At 40.9% G+C, this 23,670-nt stretch overlaps 2 protein-coding genes across 4 annotated transcripts in view; both read right to left on the minus strand.

The window, feature by feature from the left end:
- nvy (CBFA2/RUNX1 partner transcriptional co-repressor nervy) overlaps positions 1-14,500 on the minus strand; it is a 35,164-nt gene extending 20,664 nt beyond the window's left edge. The window contains exons 1-2 of one of the 3 annotated variants that reach the window (XM_043413988.1): positions 13,090-14,500; positions 11,557-11,637 (exon numbers count right to left, since the gene is read on the minus strand). In XM_043413988.1, the coding sequence (XP_043269923.1) occupies positions 11,557-11,637; positions 13,090-13,217 (209 nt within the window). In that variant the 5' untranslated portion in view covers positions 13,218-14,500. The remainder of the gene's footprint in view (positions 1-11,556; positions 11,638-13,089) is intronic. The other 2 variants (XM_043413989.1, XM_043413991.1) reach the window with 2 other exon arrangements.
- Positions 14,501-19,872: 5,372 nt separating this feature from the next.
- LOC122408597 (kxDL motif-containing protein CG10681) lies at positions 19,873-23,655 on the minus strand. Its single transcript, XM_043415463.1, has 4 exons — positions 22,857-23,655; positions 22,462-22,661; positions 21,797-21,931; positions 19,873-20,394 (listed from the first exon to the last, which is right to left on the minus strand). Exons 1-4 carry the CDS (start codon positions 23,003-23,005, stop codon positions 20,264-20,266), a joined length of 615 nt encoding a protein of 204 aa, XP_043271398.1. The 5' UTR covers positions 23,006-23,655; the 3' UTR covers positions 19,873-20,263.
- Between the last annotated feature and the right edge of the window lie 15 nt (positions 23,656-23,670).

A 23,670-nucleotide genomic window follows, 5' to 3' on the forward strand; every position in this document is an offset into this window, starting at 1 on the left:
TTTTGTTCATCGATTTAAAATCCTCTCGGGACCGCTCGTAAAACTCGTTTTTCCGAGGCTTTCGTAAAAATCTTTGGAAAATAAACGGAGCTCGGGAATAATGCTTTCGGGCTTCGTCGTCCTCGTAAAATGTCGTAACGAAAAATTTACGAAGAAAGAGCAGATAGGAGCTGAAAAAGTCACGGAAACGGCCAGAGACATTTGAAGCTTGATCGCTTTCCCTCCTCTCGCGGCGTATTCGTTCAGCTATAATTTTCCATGCGTGCTTCGAATATCCGTGACGACTTTGCATACAGCATCGAGATTCAATTGAAACAAATGCGTTTACAGATCGATCATACGAGCCGTTTTGTTTTTGTGCTAAAATGTCGAATCCCAGCGACGGAAAATGCTTCTCGAAAACCCATCGAGCGCCCCAGACAAAAATGGAAACTCGCACTTTCCTATTCACGCAGCTTTCCCGGAGATGGACCAGCCCGTCTCCGGGGCTCGTCTGTCTCTTGTCTCACGGCGCTCTACGCGGCCCTCGTCGCTAAGACGCTTAGTTAGATAAACACGAGAAGGGAATACCGTGATTCTACTGGTGCTCCTATTCGAATTGATATATGGACGTGCTCCCGGTGAAAATCCGTAGCTTCGCCGCTGAATTTGCTCCGCAAACAACACGCGCGACGCGAGAAAGATGCCTCGAATCTCTCGGGCTTTCGCGCTCGCGCGAGGGTGCCAAAATCACGAGCTTCTTCGTCCTCAGACGAAAAGTCCTTCTCGTCGTACGAATGTTTATCATTGGAAATTACAAATTAATCCGAGCGAGTACGATTATTCGAAGTAGTAAACACTTGAAACGATAAAAATGGTAATTCGTTGAAAAAATCATAAAAATTATTTTGTTTGTATACTGTTGGAAGAAAGAGAATGTGGTTACTAAATTTTTAGACTGGCAATGTGGTAAAAACATTAGAAAATAGAAACAATAGAGTTTTGTTTTGGCAAGTTCTCTCCTCTTGATTTTGTCTGTTTTGTCGGAAGAAGAGCTTTCTGTATTAACGGTGATAAAATAAAATAAAACAACACTCTTGTTCCTGATTTCTTGGATTTATAATTTATAACAAAGCTCCTCGATCTCGGTAAAAACATCGTCAAGAATACGACGATTATCTAATTCCCCACGACTAATCAAGGTCGTAAACGACGCTGAAGCTTGCAACGTTCGAGTCCAACGAAACGAACGAAAAAAATATTTGTAATTCACCAATTTTTTATTTCACCAAGTACCGGTGCAGGTTGAAAAACTTCAAACTGCAGATTCAGCAGGAAACGAAATTGGAGAATTACTGGATTTATTGGAGGGCCTTTTTACATAATTTCGTTGGACTCCAACCTTGCAAACTTCACGACGCTGAAGTTTCCAACGTTGGAGTCCAACGGAATGAACGAAAAAAACGTTTTTAATTCACCAATTTTTTATTTCACGAATCGTTGGTGCAGCTTGAAAAACTACGAATCGCAAATTTGGCAGGGAACAAAATAGGAGGATTACTGGAATTATTTAAGAGTTTTTTTTCGATCATTTCGTCGGACTCCAACGTTGGAAACTTCAGCGTCATCAAACTTCGTCATCAAGACAATTTTGCCAATATACTAAAATATCTGTTATCGTGATAAAATATCTGACATCGTGATCGAGGCTTTATCGAGGACTTCTTTCACTCGTCATACATTTCTGGACTTTCTGAGTCGAGTGAGCTTCTTTCGTCCAAAGCCTATACGCAGGTTGTCTCGCTACTGGACTAATTCTTTCAATACTCAAGTAGTTTGGTCAAGTTATGCTCATAAGTCTGTACTGAGACTTCTTTCACTTATGAGCCTGCTGCTTGAAGTATCCGAAAATTGTGTTAAAAAGGCGATACTACTACTAGTCGCTTGTGCAAACGATTCTTGAGTCAAAACAAATCCGACCAATCTTGGTGTTGATTTTTCACTCGTTCATGATCCAAATTGTGTCACTAATTTTGTTTGTTTTACCAAACCAGGTGAAAGAAAACTAGAAATAGTGAAAAAACTGGAAATAGATTGTGAATGGTGATTTCGTCGAGTAATTGCGTGATTTGGGTGGAAAATGATAAACAATTATTCGATGATGACGGTACAATGGGATCGGCAACTGTTTTTCGTATCTCGGGTAGAATTTGAGGGCCGAGGCGCAAACGATTTTGCGTTTTTTTAATTATCCTTTTAAAGGGAAGTGTGCGCTGACGTTGTGAAATTTTAATTTTCGGTGAAGCTCCGAGAGCGATGCGGTCCCGTTTCCAGCGAGAGCATTCGCTAAATTCCCATCCCTCGAGAGTTAAATCACTTTCTTTGGTATAATTAGAAAAGTAAGTCGGCAAGGAAAAAGTGTTGAGACGGTATAAAAGTAAATAAAAACAAACTCGTTTTCAGCCCGCGACCTCGAATAAAAACTCGAGCGGTCACCGCGTTTGGACTATTTAAAAATAATTAAAAAGGCGAATAAAAAGTGTTTGGACGAGAAGAAACTTCGTTCCAGGAGTTTCAATCTCTCTCCTTTCTCGTCCTCCATTTTTTTAGAGCTCTCTCCGGACGGACGCTTTGAAAAGCTGTAAATTTCTTCGCAAAGACATTAATTAAGTTTGTTTGTTTGCCTTTTTCATTAAATTTCACATTTTTTCCTCCCGTTTCTTCAAACGACTTTTCTTCGAGTGCGAGGAACAACAGCTCGACAGTACGGGAGTGTTAGCACGAGTGTGAGCTCTAAATTTGTGAACGCCACGACTAATTGAATGCTCGCAACATGAACGAAAACGGTTCTCTCTTCTCAAAACTTGGTATACTTTCGTAGTTGTTCTTAAACTTGAATGAATTTTGAATCGAATGAAACGAAAGCGTTCTCACAATATTTCACTAATTTTTTACAAACTCCCCCTGCCCTGGCCCCAATAGTAAAATCCTCAAAACCTTCATTTCCCAGAAGAAGATCGTTGACCATTCAACAAAACCCCCAAGACATCAAAATTCATTCAGTTGTTTCACCGAGTATCTTTATTCAATAAAACGAATCATTTGCGCAACTGAACGATTTTTTTAACGAAAAAAATATTTTTTTCGACCTCTTCTCGAAGCCTTTAATGCGAACTCTTTTGCCAGTGCAGCCAAACTGATGATTCCTCGACGTCGATTAAAGTATGAATCCTATACGAAGATTCGTGAACCCGAGTCCAGTACGACACTGAAGTTTTCAACGTTGGAGTCCAACGAAATGAACGAAAAAAACGTTTGGAATCCACCAATTTTTTATTTCACGAATCGTTGGTGCAGCTTGAAAAACTACGAATCGCAAATTTGGCAGGGAACAAAATAGGAGAATTACTGGAATTATTGGAGAGTTTTTTTCGATTATTTCGTTGGACTCCAACGTTGGAAACTTCAGCGTCATAGTCCAGTTCGATTTTGCCGATTACGATTACATGGGCAGTCGCCCATGAGCCAAAGGTACCTTCTCGATAGACAGCTTTCATCGACAATAACGTAAAGCGGGCGAGCGTCCACACCATTTTATTCGTTCACTTTTCAAAACGCACGCAGATTCGAAGTGTGTATTTTTTCTTCCTTTCAAAATTTTTTCACAATGAATATTCTAAGTGACAACTTTGATAGAAGCTCGTGTTTATACATATGTTGTGCACATGCTAGTGTCGCTATATTTCATCAAGAATGGAGAGCATTTGACTGGTAGTCATTCGCTGCTGTGCATATACGTTCATCTGGCAGCATATATATATATAAATATATAAGCGTATTTCTATATACATATGTGTGTCAAGACACACGTTGTACGATGGGAACCGCATGCATATACTGAAATTTCCAATATTAGAACGTCCAGCAGCAGCTCGAAGTTGGGAAACATGCCACATGTCTACCGACCTATAAAAATATATCTATACCTTTGTAAATCGCGCCATAGAGAATAGTACAAAAAAGGTAGAAAGAGAGTAAACAAAGATAAAAGAGTGGAGAAGAGAGAGAGAGAGCGAGGGAGGGGGAAAATATAACGTTTAACTCGCTTTTCATTACAAAAATGTCACGCACAGAGTCGTTGAGCAGTGCATGTACTACACAGAGCATTCAGTTCTGTGGCAAACTGTCCCGAGTCTCTCTCTCTCTCTCTCTCTTTCTCTGTGCCACCGTGCTACATATTCGACGTGACGGAAAAGGACCTCTCACGAATATATCTGTCATTTTACGTTTTTAAACACGATATTCGTATTTGTTACGAATGCTTTACGTTCGTTTATAATATATTTTTTTATTTTTTTTTTAGTTTTATTTAGCCAGGATGACGTTTCAGAAGAAGGAACATTTCAATTTGGAGAAATTATAAGATTTTTATTTTTAATACTTGGCGTCGAGTCGCCGCCGTGTCTCCGAACACGAGCGAGTCTCGATCGAGGATCGAAAAGTTATTTTTTAAAATAGTCCGCGAGTCCGGCTCGAGTCGGAGGTTGGCGAGTGGGAATTGAGCGAGGAAATTGGCTGGTTCGTTGCTCGTTGGAGCGAGAAGGATTTCACAAGCGATCTGCGTGTTTAGGAGCACTCGAACGTCGACGAAATGATAATGCAATGCTCGGAGCTTCCTCGATCATTTCGAGGCCTTTTTATCGGTCGGAAAAGAGAGAGAGAGAGAGAGAAAAACGCGAATTAATCCACGCCAATCGCATGCTCGTGCGTGGGGGGGATTCACGTTAGCGTTAATAGACGTGAGTTCTCTGGTTTATGCTTTTGATCCTGTCAACGTCATATCGGTGGCGCGAGAACGTCCGCGATGTGAATTTGCGGTTGTGTTTCCTGCATCCTCCCCCCCCCCCCCCCGGCCTCGATCCCTCTCGCTTTGCGATCCCACTTTCAGGGTGTTCCGGAGCACCCATCCGATTGCGAGAGGACCCACCGTTCACTCGCACACGCGATTCATCCACGCACATCATTCGCCCTGACCTCTCCGAAGTTAATGGAAAATTTATAAATTCCGTTATCCCCGAAGCAGATAATTTTCCCAATTTTCATGAATTTTCGTGAAAAAACGTAGTGGCAAGGGGAAATCTGAAACTCGGAAAAATCGCCCGTTGTCATTCCACGATATCGGCCCACCAAAATCAGACCTCGACGTCCGTACACCGCCGACCAATTTCCAAGATTTATATTCCAAAATTACATCAATCATAGGCCACCCCCGCAGGTACCTGCGGAACCAGCGAGGGGCAGATTCCCCGTAACCAGGAATATCACCGCGTTTCATACAACTCTATATAAACGCACGTACATATGTGCCAGTATATAACAGCAGCAGCCGAGTGCGCCGCGAGCTCGCGATTCTCTCGGAAATATTAAACGGCGTTCCCAGGTGCGCTTCCGGCCAAACGCGCGGCAGTTGGTCCACCATTATCGGAGAAAATGGTCAGTCACGTAGTTATAGACGCATGTCATATATTATATACGCTTATACGTATATACAAACGTCGAGCCAATGTTTCTATACTTTTCAGTGCTTACAGCCTCTTACCACCGTTTACACGTATTTCTGATGCGTATCTCCGTATAAATATGCAGGTATTTATGCGCACGAGTCGACTCATCGTACGCGCTTCGCATCGCGATTTCTTTTAGATCGCTTTCGGCATGAAGGCTCCTCGAACATTTGCTCCAGTCCAAATAATCAAGCTGGATGCTGTTCAACCGTTGTGGACGGAGGTGTAGCGATGCAAGGCGTATTAGTAGAGAGAGAGAGTGACGGAGAGACTGATTGATTTAATACAATTGTGCCTTGGGCCGAGGCAAGACGACGCTGAAGTTTCCAACGTTGGAGTCCAACGAAATGAATGAAAATAAAATGATTTATCCATCAGTTTTTTATTTCACGAATCATAATTGTGTAGATTGAAAAAATACAAAGTACAAATTCGACTGGAAATAAATTGGAGAATTACTGGAATTATTGGACAGTTTTTTAGATCATTTCGTTGGACTCCAACGTTGGAAACTTCAGCATCGTCGAGGCAAGAGACACGGGTAAAAAAATATTAACAAAATCAAGCTAATAGAAAAAGTGAAAATGACAAAATTAAATAATCCGATTGTTGCAGCAGTCACGACAGCAACAATCAGCGAAAATGAGTCTCGATGTAAATAATTATGAAATAGTGCGATGTAACTCAACTCAGTAAATCGTAAACTAAATCATGAAACTAGTTGTACATAATGCATAATAACAATGCTAATTAGGTAAATGATAACAAGGATAACTGAATAATGGAAAATTATAAGAGAGAAACGCCTCGAGCAGCGTGCTGAAACTATAACTTGTCCTTAATTACAATCACGAGGCTGAAGTTTGCAACGTTCGAGTCCAACGAAGTGAAGGGGAAAAAAAAACATTTGTAATTCACCAATTTGTTTATTTCACGAAGTATCGGTGCAGGTTGGAAAACTACAAATTGCAAATTCGACAGGGAACGAAATTGGAGGATTACTAGAATTATTGGAGCTTTTTAAATAATTTCGTTATGACGCTGAAGTTTGCAACGTTGGAGTCCAACGAAATGATCTAAAAAAAACTCTCCAATAATTTCAGTAATTCTCCAATTTTGTTCTCTGTCGAATTTGCAATTAATCGTTTTTCAGCCTGCACCAATACTTCGTGAAATTAAAAATTGGTGAAAGGCAAATGTTTTTTTCGTTCATTTCGTCGGACTCGAACGTTGCAAACTTCAGCGTCATAGAGATTCGGGGAAATGGAGAAAGATATTGAAAGCACGATTAGTGGGCCGATTTGGAGGAATTGGGAGGAGAGCATACAAGAATTTCACACTCCAGAGCTCCAGTTGGAAATAAGTTGAAAAGGGGTTGAAGAGGAAGGAGTTCTCGAGAATTTGGTCCAGCAAATGGACATTGAACGGAGGCGTGTTCTGCTCCTGCTCGGGCAGGTGAAAGGTGCAGATTCTCGGGAAAAGGTGAGTCGGAGAATATAATTAATAACGGAGAACACCTGAGGATAGGAAGAGTGAAAAGTGAGAGGCTCAAAGTAGAGAAATTAAAAAAAATGAAACTCGGAGCTGAGCCGGAAGCTGTACAATAATGTGCTCTTGGTAATTCGAAGCTTCGTTAGTGGGAGAGTCGTTTGGGTAACGAATTTTGTAACATTGTGGGGAAGGGTGAAGACGTCGCATGCACCTGGGGGGGTCGGTGCAGGTGAGTCAAAACGCGGAGGCTCTGCTTCTGCTCGGGATAGAAACGTGTGTGATTCGTAAAGTTTCGAAACGCTTCTGTGTTATTTTGAGATAAATCTTGTTGGTTTATATGTACGAGTCGCAGGAGGAGGCCGGGGCGGTGGGAAGGGCGAGCTCCTGCCACAACTCTTGATTCTCTTTGAACGACGGAAGCTGCCCGCAACACCTGACTGACTCGACAGACGCATATATGCGGCAGCAGGTTCACCAGGGGCGAAAACCAAGCTTCCCTCGTTCTCTCTTTCATCCCTTACTCCCTCTCTGTTTCGTGCTCTCATGGGAGGAAGCTCATCTCCTACAAACCCCCCTCGACGTACAGAGATGCTACAGGAAAGAGAGGGCCCGGAGGGGCCGAACTCTCTCGCGAGAGGGAAAGATTAATAATATAGGAAAGCCAAAGCCACGTTCGCCACCCCCTCTCGCTCTCACTCGCTCTTCATACCCTCCGCCAACCCCCTTGACAAGCTTTACTCTGCCTCTCTTCTGTTGCCAACAGTTAATCGATATAATACTTCGGTATAACACGCGCGTGTACCACACACCGCCAGCTGCCTTCGAGCAACGAGTACTTCGCTCCTCCCCCTCCTCCTCCTCTCTTTTCATCCTCGCGCCTACCCCCTTTTGCCCCTTTCGTTAGACTCCACATGCGTCTAAGTAGACGAATTTGGCAAAACAGCAAAATTTCCTTCCAACGGTTACGTCCGGCCAATAATTATCTTCGATTTAATTGGTATCTCGTTGCATCCCATTTTTTCACCCTCCTCCACCGCCCAAAACGACGTTTCAACTTCGTGTCCACTTTATGCTAGGATAGACTTTTCCGAATCGAACTTTTCGCGCCATCTGTTATCGTTTGAACCCAACACTGTGAGTTTGAACACTTTTCAGAGGTCCGCTGCCCTCGGTGGACCGAGAAACCTCGCTTTGTGCGCACATGCTTTCTCGAGGGGTCCGGTGAACCCCGTGTAACCGCACAGAGTCGCAAGTTCCAAAAAATCGGGCCTCGAATTCGTTTTTTTGTCCCAATGTGCAGCCAGGAACGTAAGTATTAATGCGAGAACTAAATTATTTTTTTTTGGACGTAAATAATATTCACGGTCTACGAGAAGGTGGCTCATCATCTTCGCACGCGCAAGATCGCGAGTCGTTTCATTGAAGAGGATCAGTAAGATGTGAACTTTGCCGGGGAATGACAGACAGGAAAATGAAAAAAATTATGGCACCAGATTTGTCACTAAATAAAACAAATAAACATCAAAAATGTGTGCGAAAATCCGAGACCATTTTTTGATACAATTAAAAAATAAATAATTAATATCTCTTCAACGCATTAAGCTACAGAGTTCGAAGAGGTCGCAATCGAAAGAAAAAAAAATAAATAAAAAATACGTCAACTTATAATCTTCTCCGGAATGCTATAATTAATTAATTATTGAAGAAACAAATTTTGAAAATTTTCGAAAACAATTGGAAACGCTATCGCTCCGGTAAAAAGTCTCTGGCAGCAACTCGTCATATATATAAATGTACTTGTCTCAGAGTCGCTGCCGCGACTCTAGATATTCGTGCAAACGTCCTGTGTGTGAAAAGCATCGCATATTCGTCGATTGCGGAGGGCATGGTTAAAACAATTTTTTGTTTTGATCATTTTTTCATCGGAAATATACGATTTGTGCTAAAAAAATACCATTTTTACCATTATTTGTCCATTTGAACGTTCCACTTACATTTTTCGACGGTCGAGCAAAAGTCTCGAGTTGAAACTTCAAAATAAATACTCTTTTTCACAGTCCATGGGAATTTTATTTTTTTCTTAAAATCATAATATCTAAATTTCGTGGTTTTTTGTTCGCGTCGCACTTCGACGGCTTTGAAATCGTAAATAGAAGACGATAACGATTCGATTGTTCGGCAAACATGCTAAATTGAAGTTTGACCGCCGACTCAACTCGATAGCTTGAAAAGAAGGCAAACAGGAACAGTTTTTGTGAGTCGCGTTCGCTGGACCCATGTGCCACCGATAAGTTATGATTTGGAAGTGTGACCGTTGCGGGGGACGTACTGACGCAAATTTGCACCGGCGCGCGGCACTTTTCGTTAACCTTTCACTTAATTTTGCCAGTTATTCAATGTTTTTAAATGATTTTTAGCTTTTTTACTACGCCACTGATGGCTTTTCGATCCGAAAACTCTGGATTTAAAATGCTTTCTCATTTTTTTGCGATAATTCGATGGCGGCTCGCATGCCCGACAGAGGTGGGGTCAAAGTTTTTGGGAAAAGTGTCGAGTCACGAGTGCAGCTCGAATTTCACTAATTTCATTTTTCCAATTCTGATTATTTCCAATCGAATACTATCGTTGAATACATTTCACAGATGATAAAATAAACGAAAACGAGTGAAAAGAGTTTCGTCAGGAAACATTCGGAGCCTCGTTTCCTCGTTTTAATATCGAGGGGTTCGGTGAGCCTTGGGACAAGCACATTGACAGCTCCGTCGTCTGCTGGCTCGAGGTTCATGACGCTGAAGTTTCCAACGTTGGAGTCCAACGAAATGAACGAAAAAAACATTTGTAATTCACCAATTTTTTATTTCACGAATCGTTGGTGCAGCTTGAAAAACTACGAATCGCAAATTTGCCAGGGAACAAAATAGGAGAATTACCGGAATTATTGGAGAGTTTTTTTCGATCATTTCGTTGGACTCCAACGTTGGAAACTTCAGCGTCATTCGAGGTTCGTGGAATTCGCGCTCTTCCGAATAACGCGATTCGCGTCAGTGGCGACGAAAATTGCACAAATTTTTCTTCCCCACGGAGCTCAGAAGGTTTGGTCGAAAATCTGTATTCAGAGGACACTTTCTTATGGTTTTTATCGATTGCGAGTCGATGCGACCAGCGAATCCCAACGATACGATAATTTTGTGGTGTAAAACCCTCATTTTTCGAGTACTTTTGCCTCTTGAAGGCAAAAGATAACAGATAACTGAAAAAACAAACCTTAACATGGATAAAACAACTTTCCATCGTAATCAACGAAGCGGAGCAAAATGATGAATAAAAATGGACCAAAAAAAATAAAATTCGAAACTTAAATTCCCGTGAAATTATAATAAATTGTATAAAAAAAAGTTAGAAAAGGTTTAAAAAAATTTCCTTCGAAAGGTTCGTCCAAGTACCTGAAACATGCGAATAAGAAAAATCATTTTTTCGTTCGCCACTGTTCTCCGGTTCCACACACCAGGCGACGTTTAATACCGAAGATTTTTTTCCCCTCCCCCTCGGTCGAAATATCCAGCGGGAGAAACACGGTCCAGGGTCGTTTGAAAGATTTTGTAACGCTCGAGGAAAACCGAAGGCGCTGGGCGACGAGAACTTCCGATTTCGCAGGGGGTACTCCAAGCGCGGAGGAAAAGAGGGCGCGGGACTGCTGGTGGTGATGTCGGCAGGGGGTCTTGCCGATTATCGGGTGAATATCGTGCGAAAGCATGCAGCTGACGCTTTTCACCGACCTCTTCTTATTCCCCACCCTCCGGTCCGCGACCCCCTCTCCTTTCTCAGTCTTTTTCTTCAACCCTTGCTTCCAAGGAAATTCCCAAGTTTCAAGGAATCCTCGTCTTTGCCCACAGCATCCGCTTCCGTCAATATTTACCCTCGCGGCTATTTAATTTCACTCGAATACCGAGAAACATGCCTTTATTCGCTTCTAACTCTCGGAACTTAATGAATTTCACTCCTTCGCGAAGTATCGGTGGCCTGAGTTTCGATTTGTATCCGGATTTACACTCCCCAAGGCTCACTCCGACTCAAATTATTTTCGGAGGATTTTAAATCCGTCGGAAAGACGAAAGATTCAAAAAAAACATCGTTCAATCGCAAACTCATTTCATATTATTCCGCAATTTTATCGAGGCAACGAGACCGTGTCAAAAACACGTGCTAAATTCCCGTACCCGGTTAAATATTTTAGAAATGCGAAGTGAATTATTTGTAGTTTGACTCCTAGCAGATTTTTTCACGAACATATAATTTTCCCTAAATTTTTATAATGTCGAAAATCGCTTGGGAATTCCAATTCAATTAAGTTTTTTTTTAATTACTTTCATAAATGATTTTCCGATATTTCAAAAGTTTTTAATTTAGGTAAAATCCTTGGCAAGATATTCCGACGATTATTCCCGAGTCCCATGTGTCAAAGACACGTGTTCCATTATATTAAAGATTCGTCCCTAATGTATAAATGAATTGTTTCACTCACCTTTGTCTGGTTCCTCTGCTGCTATTTTCGTCCTCCTCTTCCTCGCTGTGATGTTCCGATACGTAATGTTTTTTTCTGTTTCTTTGGGGTCGTCAGTAAAGAAATTAATTATTCCATCGAGCAATCGTTCGGAACGCGCGGAGTGGGGAGAAAAATTTAAATGTCGTTCGATGCATTTCGCTCTCGCGACATGTCGAACGGCTCTATGTAGCTTTGTGTTTTGATATGTGTCTCGCACTAATTGGCCGTATCACGCACACCGCGCGCTCCACGCTCCCACATGGTGCCGCATCCACGCGCTTATTATTCCGAACGATTAGTCGCCCCGATTATGATTCCACATACGAACGAGTTTCGAATGCTCCATGAAACATGGCAAAACAAGAGAGCGAAAAAGAGAAAAAACGTGCTCTCTATATTTGATCAGCTCACGTGTATCTCTATTCAATATTTCAATTTTTCCCACGATCTCTTCTCCGTGTATGATAATCGTTTGTATGCTTTAAAAATATTTCGTTTCACAATACTTTATAAAAATGTTTACCCTTCGTGTTTTCTTGTTTTTCGATTTTACATTTTTTATGCACGCTTTGGATTCTCGATTTACGTATTGTTTATGGTTTTTATTCGTACGTTTTTAATGTACTATCGATTTATACTGATTTTATTTTTATTTTCATAACACAGTGGTTCGTCGATTTTTTACGTATATTTAATACCTTTCAAACATTTTTAACGTTTCTATATCGAAGGATTCAACTTCCCAGAATTTCAATCGTAAATACGCGAATATTAATAGCCGGTTTGCATTCGCGTTAGTTCGATTATTCGTTGTTTACAGTCCCGATATTAGTACTTTGGTTTACTCTTCATAAACTGAGCATCGAACGAGAGAAGATAGGAAATCGGGATTGGCGGCGCGGTACACGAAAGCGTCACGCTCGAACGGCTGCTAGCGGCCGACTGATCGTGCGGCACACGACGCGTGCGAAGCTACGAGTAGCGAGCCACGCGAGTGGCTCGCCAGTAGAGGGAGTTTCATCGAATATTCACGCATTAGAATAATACATACGCACTCCGGTCAAAAAAAGTACGTTTTTCTTTGTGTACCTGAGAGAATCTCGAAGATGCAGCCTGGGATGAAAGTGCAGGGAACGATTTTGAAGTTTTGTGCAAAAACGTACAATTTTTATTTCATAAAACGACAATGAAACTTGGGCAATAAAACGCGCGTAAATATAGAGACGAAGAAAAGCCATAAAAGGGCGTTCGGGTAAAAATGACGTATGTGAGTGATTATTGTACGAGCGATACGAACGAAACCGCGGAGGGTCGAGAAAAAGCAAAAGTTTCGAGGGTTATGTAGACGAGACGCGATCGACGACATTGAGAATCGATTCGCATACGTGTTAAATCTCGTTTCGATAAAAAACGCCAACGAGAAAACTATCGTATCACATATATAGACGTATGGTATTTGTGCACATGTGAATAGTGTCCAACACAAGCGCAAATTCCCGCGTTTATACTCACATACCGCTGGGATATTGTAAACGGGAGTGTGTGCTCGTGACGTGTCGATATATTCCCGCGAAGAAAAGCTCTGCCGTTGAAGCTGAGAAATAGCTCGGTTCCCTCGCGCACCGGCCCAACAGCGTCATCTATGAATTTCTCTCTCTCTCTCTCTCTTCTGCTCTTCCTTGCCCTTCTCCCTCACTCTTTCTCTCCCTATTCGCAGTCACCTCTTCCTACTACTGACTTGCCTCCTCCACCTATACAATTCCTTGCTTCTGCTTCTGTTGGCGGTTCCTCTGTCCCGAACAGCAGCGTCTCTCCGCTGCCCGGAAACCTGACGTAGCTCTCTTCGTCCCCGTCGCGCTTACACGCCACCGAAGGGATCTGCTGTTGCAAACACGCTTCTTCGCTCCGACTTCCTCTCTCTCTACTGAACTCTGAGCGATAGCGCATGTAACATCTTATCACATACATTTCCCCGCAAACCTCGAGAATTTCGTGCCTCGGATAAACCAACGAAACTTTGTGCTTTTTTTGCTTATAGGTCGTTTAACGGTTCCGCGTTGCTCGAAAACGACACCGATTTCGCGGTTTGAACTTTTCATCATTTATTCACACACTTTCTTCGTCGATTTCACCGATAAAATTTCACTCAAACTATCTTTTTGTCCACTGTATTCTTTTTGCTGTCAAAAAACGGAGGGAACATTCAATCCAGATTATCGCGTATGCCGCCATTTTGTGCTGAACAAAAATTTGGGATCGCTGCGTCACTAACTCCACCTATGAACCGCCATTTTTTATTTTCATCGAACAGTCGATCGACGCGCTTTGTTCGGGCGGGAGAAAAATCGTGTTTTCGTGGAAAGAAAGAAGTTTTCGATACGAAATTGGAAAAGACTCGTGTGCTGTTTATGTTTGTATTTTCATGGATTTTACCGATGCAGGAAAATTCGTATATATTTCCGTGGGCGCGAGAAATATTGTCCGATTCGCGGGCGCGTCAAGAGTTCACGTATGCCACTGACAGGAACGTTGACGGAGTGCTAATAATAGAATATAATAGTACAACCCCGTGAGGACAAGGACAGCTGGGATCGGGAATAGAATTTATAGAGCTTCGAACGTACTTTCCACTCGAAATTTATATTTCCTGCTTCTCCTCGCTGCTCTAAGATCGCATTTTCGTGGGGACGTCTTTCGACGAGCTCTTTTTGTTCTTTCTTCATTCCCATTTCTTCATGGTGTGATAAAGTAATATATTCGGATGACCGTGTAAGCAAAAAACTTGCTGTCTACAACACCGGAGAGAACGTTTTGATGGGCGAGAAAGTTTTTCCCGCCATTTTTTTGTTTCCCCAGCTCGGACGAAAGGCTCGCATTAATTGTCGCGTCCGCATTACTGATTGTTAGTTGAGCGATGCTCGAGGGTACGTGTGCTCTGTATCGAAGTCACATACTTTTGCTCCGGAGGTCGCGATAAGCATCGATTAAATTCGGTTAAAGTGAAACTTTCGTCATATCGAGTACAATGAACCACCTGCTTTCGTGTTTCGTGGCAGACTGCCCAAGCTGCGGGCGTTGAACGAACTACTCAAGTAAACACCGGTCATATCGAGTCAAAAAATGATACTTACGTTCCGCGCACGAGAATACGTACTTCTGGGTGTGACGATTAATGTTACACTTTCAATGTGCATGTTGCACGACTGCTTGCGTTCGATGTGTAATTTTGCGGAAATTTGAAACTTTTTAAAATGGTCGCGACACAAAAACGGAACGAAAATTCGCTGTAAAAAATAAAGATCGCCACAGCAACAATTCGAAAAATAAATTGAGGCAACGTTTTTGGAAGAGTTCGCTCGTCGAAGGTCGCACGTTTGTGATAAAACAAATAAAAAATAGTCGAAAAAGACTTCCGAAGTTGAGGGACTCCAACTGCAGATCTTATCGCTGATAATAATTCAGACGGACACCGTGAAAACGATTGAAAAAATGGTTCGCCTCCGCGGCGTAAATTCGTTCGAAAATTCTTGTTGTCACGAGCATGTACAGTGACGCGGAAAAACATACATAGAAGCATGGATTCTCGTATGATTAGCAATCGACACGAGAGTCGGGTCGTTGTGGCTTTTAGGCAAGCGAGAGGTTAACCACAGTCCAAGCGACCGAAAACCTTTAATCGTAGTATGAACGAGAATGCCCGTTATACGAAACACACATTCATACATAAATGCATCAAAATATATGTATATAGTGGACACGTGAGAGCCGAGTACGTAGAATATGCGGAAGGAGCGCGCGAGAGCGAGAGAGAAAGAGAGCGCGGAGTATAACGAACGTCAATTGCACGACAATCGATTATATTTCGCGGTGTTCGACGTGCAGCCGCGTGTAATTTACGAGTTATCTGGGAGGCATCGAGCACTACCAGCAGCTTCGCGTTCTCTCGTGATGGCACTCTATCTCTAAATTTCTATACATCTCTATTCTCACAGTCGTATAGCTAAACGCATACGCGAGCTCTCTACACGAGATTCGTATATATTTCCATTTACCTTATGTATACGATTCCTGCTTCTATTTCTATATATACATTTCTGTAGGTATGAACGCGCGGAGTCGATGTAATTTTGGACGAGTGTGAAAATTACACGTCCAAGTGGAATTGACGCCGAGAGTTCTCTTCCCCTTTCCCACAAAGTCGACAGAGAGAGAGAAAGGGATGATTCAATACATCGATATCGAGCTCATATATACTTCACATTTTAATCATTTTGTGTATAAACGAAATATTTGCCTATGGGATGTCCCGAAAATTGAAAGGTAGGAAAAAGTATAAATTCGTAAGAACGGGCGATCGGTGTGCCCTCTGGAAGCAACAATTAAAACGCCGCGAAAGTAGTGCCACGACCGGCACGACTGATCCGGCAACCGCGCCCCCCCACTTGGGCCGCGTCAAACAATGGCTAATTGTAAGTTGTCTCTTCGAAATTTGAGGATCTTGTGAACCTGTGATTTTTGCGTTGTGTATTTGTGACACTCGGTAGATAAACGTGTTGTATATATGCGCGCACTAGACTCAAAATATACGTGGCATCCACATAAGGGTAGGAAGCATGTCAATAACAGGAAGTGGTGGATGCCAATAGCACACGAAATCACTTTCATAAGAGCTGTTTGGTGTATGTGAAACGCGATCGAAAGAGGGAGAGAGTGAGATGGGGCGAGAATGTGCGAAAAAGGGAATGAAAGTTGTCCACAAATTTACAACTCGATGATCTACTCCTTCAAAACTTGTAAATTCGCAGCACCGTTGACTTTTTAGGTTACGATGCAATCGTGCTCCTCGATTTTTATTTTTATGATCACTATTTTTATTGAATAAAGATTTTGGTAAATGCTCGCTCGCTCTATCATTTCGACGTTTCGTGTTCGTCGCGATGATCGCGATCATGAGTTTATTCCTCTTTTCTCGATGCTTTCATGCACGCGGAACAAAAATACACAGCTTGACCGTCCCACCCACCATTTTCTCTTTTACGCTGGTAAGACTGATTCGAATAGCTTGTCAAAGCCAGGAAGTGGTTGATGCCAATAGCAGAACCTCCATCGCGTTGTGTTTCTCCCTCTCAATACAAATATTACCGGATTCACCGTCAATGACGGTCAGGTGGCAATGCTTTTTAACCTCAACGAAAGGAAACATTTGAAAAAAAAAATTATTCAAAATACCGAGTAATCGGTAAGTTATAAGACACTGTTGAAAAACAGTTGAATACTTTTGCTTGAAAGGTTGTTGCTTCAAAAAAAGATACGCGATTCATCGTATTCTTACGAAATTGACTGTATATATTTTGAAAATGGCTAATGGAACTTGAAAAATTTGCGTCGTAACTCGACGAAACTTTCCACACTTAAAAATTAACATCGAGCATATTAGAACACTTTTTTCCATAATTTTAGAGGCATGTCATAAAGTAGAAACGACTTTTCGTATAAAATCCAAGTTACAAAAGTTTCGTCGTAATCTTGGAGAGAGAATACACCGCACTTAAGCACATAAGCACATCATAACGAGTTTACCAAACGATTTTCTCTTTGGTGCTTATCGCTCTTGCTTTTCCCCCTCTTTTATTTTTTCTCTCCCTCCCTCTCGTCTACGCGAAATAACGCGTCAAGCCCAGGACTATGCGGAATGCCAATAGCAGTGTGTACAAGCTTCATCCACTTTGCATCCTTCTCCCCGTCTCTCTCTCTCTCTCTCTCTCTCTCTCTCTCTCTCTCTCTCTCTCTCTCCGCCTCATCCCTTCCCTCTTTCTCTCTATTTCTCTCAAAGGAGTCAAGCAAATATTTTCGTTCTGAAAGTTTTAACGTATTTTCTGCATATAACATGCATCACGAGTTTCAATCCTTGATATTCCGTATTGAGGATTTTTTCTCTCCCAGAAGTTATACATCCATAAATATGAATGTAAACACGCGATAAAAAATCAAAATAAATACGAAATAAAAAGTTTTCTCTTATTCCTTCCATAGAACATAAAAATGGCCCCGTACATTTTTCATTGCACTTGTTCTTTGGGCGCAGCTGTATAAAACGCGATATCGGAACAATTTTAGATTAGAGTAAAGAGAAAAAAAACGAACAGCAGCACGAAAAACGGTAAAGGAAAGCTTTTGTGGAAAATACAAGGTGCGCTCTCTTTCTCTGTTGTGCATTGTGCAGTATCGCTCGCGCGCGTGACATAACCAAAAAAAGACGATCCCTTTAGCGACGCCTGCAGTCCATCCTGCGCCCGCTCCTCTGACAATGTCAACAAAGAAATGCTCGCGCAAAATCGCTCTCTTGGCACAGCTTTACGACGGGGTTTCCTCTGCCTATTAATTGTCCCAATTACCATTTTCTACAAAACTGAATATTTGAAAAAAAAGTAGTTCGAACTTTTGTTCATCTACAAAGGAGCCACGACCGAGTCTCGAATGAATTATGACGACAAAATAAATATAAATATTTGTGTCATTTTCGCGAGCTTTCGAACGGTAAGTACTCAGAAAAACTGTCTAAATAAATCTCGATAAATTTTATCCTCGATCCCACAAAATCTCATCGTCATATCGCGAGTTTCGTCTCTCGATCCAAGGCGATTGACCACGGAATGTCCCATGCGTACGTGCGTATGCAAAATAGTGCGAGAGAAAATGGCGTAATTCGCATATTTTATGCTGAATATGAAGTCGATTAAATTCTCTTTAGGAAAATACATGCTTTTGTGAGCGCAGAATTTTCTTCACACTTTCAATCGCCGACCAAAACTCTCGCAAGCCTGCATGTATATTCACGTGTATATACAGATATACACGGGATCGAGAGGCCAAAAGTATCGAATGGGCGAACAGGTGAGCTCGATAAGCTCGAACAGCTGTTTCCGCGTTTTCCCAACTCTAGTTTGTGTCGTCTGCTCCAGAGACGCATGCGTTCGGCACCATGTGCATCTCGGCCGTATATACCGGGTGTCCGAAAAGTCGAACGCGAAATTTGCACGATCAGCAGATCGAGATGTCCCAGGAATAAAAGTCTTGAGGAATTTTCCTCTCCGACGCACCCTTCGTTGCGTCCATTGATGGCCAACGAAATCTTTTTGTCCATCATTTGAATATTTCACGAACGGCAACCCCGAGCACGAAATCCTCGGGGACTTTTCTTTCCGGAATCACTTCGTCTACTCGCCCCGCAAATTTGGGGCCCCAATTTTCGGACACCCTGTAGAAGCCCCGAAGCGCTCAGAATCCTTCAAGGGCTAAAATACGCATGAACGGCGCTTCAGAGAGAAAATCGTCCGAGGACTTTTCGTTTCAGAATTTCATGCTCTACTCGCACCGTGAATTTGAGACCTGATTTTTCGGACACCCTCTATACACTTGAAAACGTTAAACGTTAATCGCGGGCTTGAAAACGGCAAGAACGGCGCATCCTAGAGAAAAGTGGCTGAGGACTTTTCTCTTCAGAATTTCATGCTCTACTCGTCCCCTCCATTAGAAAGAGGACTTTTGTGACAGCCTCTACAATTTTTAAGGATCAACATTTTTTCTTCATTTTTTGCGAGACAGATCTGGACCAGATCGCCGAATCTGCGGAAACGTCTCGCTCGCTAGCGGGACATACAACAGCAAAAGTTTTTACTTCCAAATGGCCCCGAGCACGGCGCGCATTTTGGGAGGGAAAAAAAGCAAAAACACGAAATATGAAGGGAAAAAGACTTGGAAGAAAGCGAGATGTACGCCACGGATAGAAAACAGCTGAGGTGCAGCTGGTTTCTGGCATCCCGAGACGCCTGCCGGCCTTTCCTTCCCTCCGAACACCATCTCCCTACTAGTCTTTTGTATACACAAACTCGCACACTCGAAGCACACGTTACGTACTCTACATGTCACATATGCCTGGCATACTGTACAGACATGTGCAATTCGCATGGCCCGCACATGTCAACATATTTCGTGTGCTTCCCCTCGATCTTCGGCCCGACGTTTCTCAACGACCGAAAATAGCGGACAAAGATTTAATTATCAAGACGAAAAATCATTTAAAAACAAACGTTTTTCAATATTCGTCACGTGAGAAAATTCCATTTCCTTGTGCTTAGAGATGATCGACTCGTTGACACGAATTCTGTAATTTCCAATAAAATTTTTCATTAAATTAAAGTTTGTGTGGTTTCTGCTCGAACGAGATGCCTCGACCCTGACACTTGGATCTCAATCGATCCAAAACTGGCGTCAATGTAAAGAAACGTTTCGTTGTTTAATCTTTTTAAAATTTTATGTATTTACACATTTGTTATTTATTATGCTTTCAATGTTTCGTTATAATACACCCACGTGCAGCCTTACAAATTATACAGGTACACTCGGTCAGACGAGGACTTGGGTTGTTCGTCGTCTCAATCTCTCTGGCTCATTTTAGTCCACTTTTGTTCAGTTCAGCACTTTTTAATTCAGTGACAATATTTCGTGGTCATTCGCGCGTATAATTTCTTTGTTTTTCTTTCTCTTTTCCATTCGTCATTCGTTTCTCCGTTTTGCCTCATGAAATTATCTTTCTTTTTTCAATCGATTTCCCGAGAACATTTTAGTTTTTTCATCTTTTTCATTTCTGACTGTTTTTCTGTTAATGAAAAATCATGTGATGGATTCATGGCGTGTCCGAAGTGCAGGACGAGTCGTCAGCGTTACTGTGCTCGTTGTTGCTCTCGGTTGAGGAGCTGTCGTTGCTTTTAATCCGTCTTTTGCGCAGCTTTGCGAACTGAAACTCCTCGACTGGAACTGTATACATCAACAATTTGAGTTTATAACGAGAGATTAACAGCGAATGAAACGATGAAAAAAACAAACAAACTAACGAAATAAATACATTGCGGATTCAATCTTCTTCGGGTCGACGAATCCGGGAAGGGGAAAAGGCGAAAATTCTTACTACGAAAAACTAATTAGGATCGCACGAATTTCAAATAAAAAACATCAATTCTCTATCCAACGAAAATAAACGAAATTGTATTTTCCCCCTTCTTTCGACCGGAAATATAACGAATTTTTGCGATTACAGCTCGTTCATATATTTATTTATTTCGATATGCTACGATCGGAGTGCGAATTCGCCAGTTAAGAATTTCACTGTTTTTCACAATACTTCATTTCGTTTTGTTCCTTATTTATAACATTTTTTTAATAGCAAATTTTGCACTTTGATCTTAACATGTACATCGTACAGTCAACAACATAAGAGCCTACACAGATTGCCAGGCAACACGTTCATTCATTCTATTTTTATAATTTTCTATTGTTTAATGATTCTCAATTTTTCTCGAGTTTTTGTGGTTTCTTATTCTGATCTGATGAGTCAGAAAACTCTCGCACTAATTGATATTAAAATATTATTTCGTCGCGATTCTACTTAAATATTTGTCTCGTAACGATTTGAAAATAGAAAATATCAGAGACGCGTGTAACCTTTATAGAAATTCACGTTATTTGATAGTACGCTCGTTTCCATTAAAATAACAACTGTGGATAGTCGATCTCACGAAGATTCATATTCTAGAAATTTTTTTCTCATAGTTCTTTTTCTACTATAACTTAAAAAATAGCACCAGACATATTTGTATGTATAGAGTCTCAACATTCTACTTCAATTCCATTTAAATGTCGAAATTTCGTTACGAGATCCACAGAGCAATTTCATCTACTCATATAGCGATATTTTTGTAATTTTTTTGGTAATTATTAGCGATAATGAAAAATTCAAAAGGGCAGTTTCCATCTGTGACAAAATCGCTCACTTTTCGCCAATTTTATAAAACCAATAAAAAACAATTTTAGCATAAACAAAGTTTTCTAATTTTTCAATGAATCATTTCGTGGGTTTTTATAAACAATATAAAATCCTCTATAATTACGATTACAATTTGAACCTAGGAAGGGAGAATTTCTGGAAAAGTATAAAAAATTTTTCAAATAAAAAAATAAATTTAATGCCCGCAATATCTCAGACTTAGTAATGCCATGAAAATTTCTCACTCGTAACTTATGTACTTTGAACTTTTTTGTGCACAGAATAATTCCTAAGAAATATATTTTTTATGTACGTTTCCGTTTTGTTTTGTTGGTTTTTTAGAGAGAATACTTCTTAGAATATTTGACTAGCAACATGACTATTACGGTTGGTTACCGTCTGAATCTGGATCGCCATCATTTATACCGGAAACAGGAACAGGCAGAGGCACCACTTCTGGCTCCAGGGGTTTCGGACCTTGGTCCAAATCTTCTACCATCACTTCTTCCGCCAAACTGCTCCTCACCGCCTCTGTTTAAAATGTCAATTTCAAAGATTCAGTGCTATGAATATTCTCGAATAAAATGCAGGCCAATGATGTACTTTTTAAATGAAGTTAAAGTTTGCAACGTTGGAGTCCAACGAAATGATGTAAAAAAAACTCTCCAACAATTCCAGTAATTCTTCAATTTTGGTCCTTACTGAATTTACAATTTGTAGTTTTTCAATCTACGCACCAATGATTTCGTGAAAGAAAAAATTTGTGAATTACAAATGTTTTTTTCATTAAATTCATTGGACTCCAATGCTGTAAAGTTCCGCATCATCTTTTTAATTTCCCGACAATATTCTCAAATAATGTAAATGAATCATATTAATGCAGAGTACATTCAAACGTGCAAATATGAATAACCACATCATAAAATGAAAAATACAAATGACAAAATGCATTAAAAAATGGAATACATGAAAACGAAATTGTAGAATTAGTAAAGAAACATGAAAATACCAGAGGTTTTTCTTTGGATGGATCAAAAAATTTGAATCACGAGTGATATTACCATTGAAAGCTTGAGGATACTGTTGGCTGAGTTTATTTTTGACGATACGTATTCTCTTGAATATGTGATCCAAATCTCGTTTCATTTCTGCCAAGAGAGCGGTGTGCTTTTTAAATTCTACTCCTGCCGATTTCAGCCTATTAACTGACAGTTGGTTGCAGTTTGTCAGCATTTCGTTTGTCTTTTCAAAACGCTGAAGCCTGAGTGGTAAATATAGAAAATAAAAACGAATTATTTACAAGAGAAATGATAAATCGTATTTGACAACTTGAGCATCTGAGATTACAACTCTCGATGAAAATTAACCATCAAAAAATGATTCCGGTTAAAACAAGAAATTTCACACTTGTCAATAAGGTATTCAATAGACTAACAGAATAGGGGATAATACTTACATTTGTTTTTGAGCACGTATCATGGACTCGACATCTTGTTGATCGACGATGCCTGCAAGTCCTTGAACGAAAACTTCTGGAGCTGTGTAATTTTGAAAACATTCAAAGCTACCAGCATCGGATTCCGGGGTTCCTTGAGCGGCTGCCATAGCTCGCCAATACGACTGAACAGTTTTATTTTCGCGATGGGTGTGAAAAAAAAATTCCTGACAGCTTGTTTTATTATATTATTGAAAAAACGACTGAATCTAGTACAGTCGTCTTATGCTATTATCTGGAACCATTTTTATTTTCGCAATGTACTTCACAGGTGTCTGTTTTCCTCTCGGAATATTCCATTTTTAAGTAAAACAACGACATAATTATAACAATTATGTCAACATTGATTATTTCGTTCGATTCTCCACGAAATGAAAACTGACAGCTCACAATTTCGCCACTTGCGGCGTGTGTTTCATGACTGGAGACAAAAATCGATTATTTTTCACACCCCCCCGTTCGTCATTATATATATCATATTGACCAAAGCTGCCGGAATACAACGGACAGGGAGTTATTTTACCGATAACGCTACAATTCTTCATTTATTTTACAAAAAATTTTCAGTCTTTCATTGTTCGTAGTTCATATTCGTAAACGATTTTCAAAATTGTCCATCTGCCGTCGAATCACTTGGAGAAAATATTTCACATATTCGAAATGATTTTCGATGAATCTTTTGTTACTTACTGTCGGTAAAATGGATGGCTTTCAATTCCAACGACATAATGTCACTGCATGTTTGATTTGGCAATGTTTCATCTCAAAATACAAC

This window comes from Venturia canescens, chromosome 3 (assembly GCF_019457755.1).
Source record: "Venturia canescens isolate UGA chromosome 3, ASM1945775v1, whole genome shotgun sequence".
NCBI lineage: Eukaryota > Metazoa > Arthropoda > Insecta > Hymenoptera > Ichneumonidae > Venturia > Venturia canescens.